The sequence below is a fragment of the Nannospalax galili genome, unplaced genomic scaffold, assembly GCF_000622305.1.
Source record: "Nannospalax galili isolate Female #2095 unplaced genomic scaffold, S.galili_v1.0 scaffold159, whole genome shotgun sequence".
Classification (NCBI taxonomy): Eukaryota; Metazoa; Chordata; class Mammalia; order Rodentia; family Spalacidae; genus Nannospalax; species Nannospalax galili.
The window spans coordinates 867,523-874,173 of NW_008343239.1; the positions used below are offsets into that span (position 1 = coordinate 867,523).

At 51.2% G+C, this 6,651-nt stretch overlaps 1 protein-coding gene across 1 annotated transcript in view; it reads right to left on the minus strand.

Annotated features, from left to right (window-relative positions):
• Kctd15 (potassium channel tetramerization domain containing 15) overlaps positions 1-6,651 on the minus strand; it is a 15,555-nt gene that overhangs the window by 2,544 nt on the left and 6,360 nt on the right. Inside the window, exons 5-6 of the mRNA XM_008839448.3 lie at positions 3,239-3,383; positions 251-556 (exon numbers count right to left, since the gene is read on the minus strand). Of these exons, the coding sequence (XP_008837670.1) occupies positions 251-556; positions 3,239-3,383 (451 nt within the window). The remainder of the gene's footprint in view (positions 1-250; positions 557-3,238; positions 3,384-6,651) is intronic.

Here is a 6,651-nt window from a genome sequence, read left to right on the forward strand (position 1 = left end):
TGGCTGAAAATACTTTGGTCTTTTTGTTTTTTTTAAATAGAACATCCTTTTGGGTGAAAAAGAAAAGTACAGATCAATTTTTTTAAGTCCATCCCCTAGGCACCATCATTTAATTATGAGTGGGACATAAATTATGCATCGACACACTGTTGCCTTTTTTGTATATGGGTTTCACCTATTCAGAGATCTTGACTCTCCTTCCAATTTGCTCGACCCTGGGGACTCAGGGGAGACAGCCCACAGCTCTCACCTGCACAGAGTTGAGTCGACAGTAGCCATTGAGCGGGAAACGGATAACATGTGTGGGGTCCTGGTTCCAGCCAGCATTGACCGAGTTGCACATGACGTCCCCAGTCTCAGGGAAGACCTCTTCGATGAGGGCTTTCTCGCCACTTAGGGCAATGCGTTCACCCAGGTCGGGGGTGACACGCACCACCAGGCAGTCACAGGCCCTGCTGCGGCGCCGCTGCTCCTGCTCCTGCTGCCAGCGCTCCAGTTCCCGCACCATGGGCTGCAGCTGGTAGTACCGAGCCTCTTCGTACAGCAGGTTGAAGTCCTGTGGACATGTGGATGGTGTCAGGAAAGCCAGATGCAGTCCCCTCTGGGATGGTCTTTCCATCCCCAGCCAGGGGTCCCCTTTCCCTCTTCACAAATATATAGCACCTCAGGGCACAGTGTGGACTGGGATGATTGTCCCCATTGTACAGATGGGCAAAGGAGACTCATATGAGGACTGGCTGGTGTGTACCCGTTCAGACTCCCTTCTTAGTCCTTAGTGGCAGAAAGGAACTTCCTAGGAAGATCTGGAGGCTAAGCTAGAGGTGTGGGAGCTGGGGGGTGAGGGGGCTGTGGCCATCCTGGAAGCTCCTGCAGAGAAGACCCCAGGCTAGCCATAGAGCATCCTGGCCCCACCCAGCCAGAGGTTCCTTAGTCAATCCTCCTTTTAAGTCTCATCATCCACCAGTTATAAGGCCTGTGAACCAGCTGCTGGCCTATCCTGAGCTCCAGTTTCCTCCTCTTTTTTTTTTTTTTCTTTTTTGAGACAGGGTCTCCCTGTAGCCCTAGCTGACCTGGAACTCACTAGACCAGGCCGATCTCAAACCCACAGAGATCTGCCTGCCTCTGCCTCCCGAGTGCTGAGAAATTTTTTTTTTAATTTTAATTATTTTTATTTTATGTGTATGAGTGTATTGCCTGCATATAGGTAAGTGCACCCGTGTCATGCAATGCCCGTGGAGGTCAGAAGAGGCTGTCGGATCCCCTGGGACTGGAGTTACAGACAGTTGTTAGCTGCCATGTGGGTGCTTGGATTTGAACCCGGGTCTTCTGCAAGAACAGACAGTGTTCTTAACCGCTGAGCCATCTCTCTAGCCCTTCCTCCTCTTTAAAAGGGACATAAACACCCAACTCAGAGAAGCAAAGATTAAAGGACAGAAGAAGCACTCAGCAGGCAGAAGCAGGAAGCCCACAGGCCTGAAGTGCTACCATTTGCTGGTCCCAGTCTTCGAACTGCCAAAGGTGGTCCATAATCCCAACCCATCCTCCCACCATGAGCCTCACACTTCCTGCCTTTCTGCAAAGACTCCGCAGGGCTTCATCCAAGAACTCTGCTCTTCCAGCTCTCCCAGAGTTTTATGTGACATCTTTATGCACACTCTTTCTTTATATCCTAGAATGTTCCATGCCTGGACTTTTCACTCATTGACCCAGGACTCAAGCTGTAAGCTGGGGCCACCCTTGAGTACCTCCTGACCCCTGCTAAGTCACACCCACATCGCTCTGCTGCCTCTTCCTAAATGTAAGTCTCTGCTTGGCTCTATCCTCTGCTTCCACTCAGTCAAAGGCTCCTGGAAAATGTTCCTTGGCTCAGCAACATGGACGAATCTATAACTCACCTCCTGTCCCCACCCCCATCCTCCTGGCATCCTTCTTACACAAGAGCCAGTGAGATCCTCCCAATTTGCAAATCTGATCATCCTTTCCCTGCTCACAGTTCTTCCACAGCACACAGGGGAAAGTGCCAAATGCTGAGCCACCCACCAAGATCCAGATATCACCCAGCAGCCTCCCCTCCCACCCTTCCTCTCCTGGTTCACAAAGCCCCAGGCTCCACATGGTCTCTCCAGTGCTCAAATGTATGGAGCCCTTGCTGTGCTTAGACCCTTACCAGGGTCTTCACACCTATCTGTCCTGCCCCTCCTTCACCACCCAGCGAAGCACTGATTCTTTTAAACACACCTAGGCTAGTCACTTGCATAACACTCTATTCTGTTTCTTTGTTTATTGAGATAGGGGTCCACGCTATAGCTCAGGCTAGCCTAGGACCTGCAGCAATCCTCCTGCCTCAGCCTCTGAAGAGCCGAGCTTAGAGGTGTGAGCTACCACACGCTTGGCACATAGTCTATTTCTGAAGCACTGGTCTCCTGCAATTCAGACTCAACCTCTATCTTCTAGTAGTAGCATGGGGGCAGAGCCCAGGGCTTTCTTGTTGTGTCACTACATTTTTAGACCAAATTCAGTTGTTGCCGTTCAGTAACCAAGCGGGATGAAGGACATAGGGCCCCAGGGCTACTAGTGTTGTGGGAAGTTGCAGGAAGCCTCAAAGCAAAGAAGCAAAAAGACAGACATTTGTTAGCCTGAGCCAGGCCAGAGTTTCCTTCCTCTCATGAGTCCCAAGACTTCGGAGGGGCTCAGCACTAAGGCAGGACCAGAGGAATCAGATCAGCTACCTGGGACAAGCTCCTTCTGAAACCTGGGTGTGAGGGGTGGGGTAATGTTTTGTTTAAAGGTATTCACCTCAAGCATGGAGGCGGGTGTTCTTCCTGCAAATTGCCAATAAAGAACAGATTCATGGACTTCTAACTCCTGTACTCCAGCACATAGAAGTCTTTAAACATGACTAACATTAACCTGGGGTGTTCTTCCTGCAAATTGCCAATAAAGAACAGATTCATGGACTTCTAAAACTCCTGTACTCCAGCACATAGAAGTCTTTAAACATGACTAACATTAACCTAGGGTAAGTGTCAAAGCTTAATTGTTGTTACACCCTGATAAATAAGCTGAAAATGTGAGAAAGCAAAATGAGTTTAGAAAAACTGATTTAGCCCTCTGGCTTCATCGGTTAACTTTTTACGGTTGCCATAGCAACCATGGGTCCATTTAGTAAGTCACAGTGTCCCCTGTGTAATGCTACGACACAGGCAACCCATAGGGAGCTACTGGCTTTCGGCCTTACCTTAAAATCATCTGGGAGCAGCAGTTTTGACGTCCTTAGGAAGCTCAGGATGTAACGGAATATCTCTCCATCTCGGTCAATGAAATAATGTTGCTTCAGACTGTCTAAGACTATGGGCTCTGTGCCGTTGAAGAGGCGACTTATCCTGAGAGAGACAGGCAAGATGGGATGTGGGAAGAATGAGGGCTAAGTTCACCTGCCCCACCCTAACTCCTCATGATCCACCCAGCTGAAGGGGCTGTCTGGCCACCCTTGGGTAATTAGGGACCATGCCGAATCTGACAGCCGTTTGCACAGACAGACAGGATACCGCTGTATAGGGCACCGGAGCAACCACAGCAAATGCCACACACCCCATCCACATTCACAAGCCACAGCCAGCTAGAGACACACCTAGCTGTATGCCCTGGCCCGCTGACACATGCTACAGGCTTGGAAAACTATGGCAAGACACAGATGGGCCACATAGACCAGCCAGTCACAGAGCTGTACACACAAATTTGCCAGAAAGACCCACCCAGAAAATATACATTGACCACCCAGCACTCCAGTCCACAGCCACACACCTGCTGAACATATGTCAAGCAGGCAAATCTCTGGGGACACACCTTTTCACAAAAATGGCATCAGCCAGCATCAGACACATTCAGCCAACAGGCACAGGGTCACACAGTCCCCTCTCTTGCGGCACACGCATCTTAGGCAGATACCCAGACGACACTGACCAACTAACACATGCAACTTAGAGACATGAATCCACATGTGACCTTATAGCTGCTCACTCAGGGAGCCAATGGGAGAAAGAGGCAAGAGGGACAGTGTGCATGTGTAGCACAGAACACACACACACACACACACACACACACCAGAGCACATAAGCACGTCATGTGCACAGCTGGTCAGAGGCTGGAACTGGGAAAGAAAACAGGTCCCCAGAAAGACAGTAGTCTTGCAGACACAGGGCCTGTAGAAAGGCTTTGGAGAGTCCCTGATGCCTCTCCTATCCATTTCATGGTGGAGAAATGGCCTCAGAGCATTGGCTGGTGCCTCCCCAATGTGCACAGTGGCTGGTAAGGGCTGGTACAGCTAAATGCTCTGCAGATCCAGGGCTAAACAACAAGGCTGGGGCAGCTAAAAACTTAGCTTGGGAACAGGAGGGAGATGGGAAGTATCTTCCCAACAGCAGCACCACCAGGCTTCTTTAGCCACAGGACCACACTGTGGCCAGCTAGATCTTACCAAGGTGGCAGCTTGTCTTCAAGCCTGGGAGAAGATGGTTCAAAGGGTCTAGGGCCTGAGGGAACTCAGCTTGGCCTGCACAAGCTAGGGCCCAAGCCCCTTCACCCTGCCTGTGCTCCACCCCCTCCAAGAATCCTCTCCAGTCTTGTACTCCTTGGCCCACTTCAAGTCAGTTCCTCCAAAGCCCTGCCCAGTCACAGCCACGTGTACCCAGGGTATACCAGTTGGCAGAAACTGAGAGGCTTAGAGCCCCCAATGCCTTTCTCAAGGCCTTGAATCCACACCATACTGTGTTCTAAATCACCTGTTCTCACTCTGGAGGCACAGCCCAGCCTGTCCTAGTGGGGCAGTATCCAGGGCAAGGCTGCCTGGTGGATGGGAGTGAACAGGTCAGAGCCTGTGGTGAGGGGCGTGGAGGCCCGAGCCTGCAGAACCAGAGCTGCAACTAACAAATACAATTCCTCAGGGCTTCAGAGGCCACTGGTGACAATGTCCTCACTAGGACACAGGGAGGGGCAGGCCCAGGGGTCCATGCCCAGTCCATTGTGCCTGGTTCTCTCTAGATAGGTCAGATAAGGCTTCTAGCACCAAGTTCACAGCACACAGGGCACCTTGACCAGCCACTGGAGCCTGAGGGCTCCACTGCCTAGTGACAATGTCCCGGCTGGAAACCCTCCTGGGGTCCATGGCTCATTTGAGACCTAGCCCAACAGAACATGGACCGAATATTCAGCTGTCAGAACAAGGGCCCCCAGTATCCCTGGGGACAGATGTGACTAAGCCAGGCTTAGGAGTCATGGTAGACAGCTGAGGGTCCATACCAGGCTTATGGCAGGAAGGTCAGAGCCATGTGCAAAGGTGAGTCAGCAAATCCAGCACCCCAGCCTTCCTGGGAACTCTCTCCACCTTTCCCTGGCTGGCTGAGCTCAAATGTTTTGTTCTGTGTAGCAAGTAATGTACTGGGTCTGGCTAGGTTCCAAATCTCTCTGATGTCAGAGCAGGCTGAGGCTCTAGAGTGTCCTGTTGGTCTAAAGGACTCCCAGTCCACCTATGTTCCAGGGCTGGATGGGTTCTAAGTTGTCTATTGAGCCAAGGCTAGCAGGTCCTCGATCTTTCCGTGGTTCAGTGGTGGTTCTGTGAACAATGCAGCAGCGTACCTCCTCAAACAACAGAGGCTTTTGGTAGCAGCAATCCAGCCTGCCATGGATGTGGGCAGGCAGAAGGATGATTTGGTCAGTTACCATGAGGAAACACTCAGCCACTCACAGGGTCTTATGAGCAGGCTCCCGCAGGACTTCCTGGGTTCTGTTAGTGGCTCCACATGGCCCTGTGGGAACCGTCCCTGGGCCACCTCTGTGGGGAGGGCTATAGGACATGGAGAGCCATCTTCAGAGGTCCTCCATGGACTAAGCTGATGAGTTTAGCTGGACCTTGTGAAAGGCTGCCATGTCACCTGGTATGTAAAAGGTAGTATCATGTGATCTTCATCCTCTTTAGTTCTTCTTTTAAAGCTCTCCGATTTCCCAAGTGGTCTGGTGCTCGGTGTTATTAGTTCCGAAGTTCCTGGCCATCTTCATGTGCTGCTCCTACACCAGCATCGAGTGGTGACAACAGCAGCTAAGTGACATGCAGGGGAAGACTGGGGTCTACTCTCAGCCCCCTCCTCACTCCAGGCCACTGTGATCTGCTCTCTCAGGGGAGACGAGAGGAGGCATCTGGTACCAGGTCCACAGGACCTAGGTCACCCTGACCAGCTAAGAGCTAGGGGCTGGGTGCTGTGAGCACAGAGACCAGAGACATGGGTCCCCTGTTTCTTATACTGCTGCCCAGGGTAGGGCACTGTTGGTATTTAGAAAAGCCTCCAGGGGTAACCTTAGCACTCTTAATTCTCTATCTCTACCTGCCCATCAGTGGCACTGGGTAAGAAATACATCTTTGGGCTGGAGAGATGGCTCAGCAGTTAAGAGCACTGACTGTTCTTACAGAGGACCTGGTTTGGTTTCTAGCACCCACATGATAGCCAACAAGCATCCATTAACTCCAGTTCTAGGGGATCTGATGCCCTCTTCTGACCTTGGACATTGCATGACACAGGTGCACTATCATACATGCAGGCAATACACCACTTGTACACATAAAATAAAACCAATATTTAAAGCCAGCCATGGTGGTGC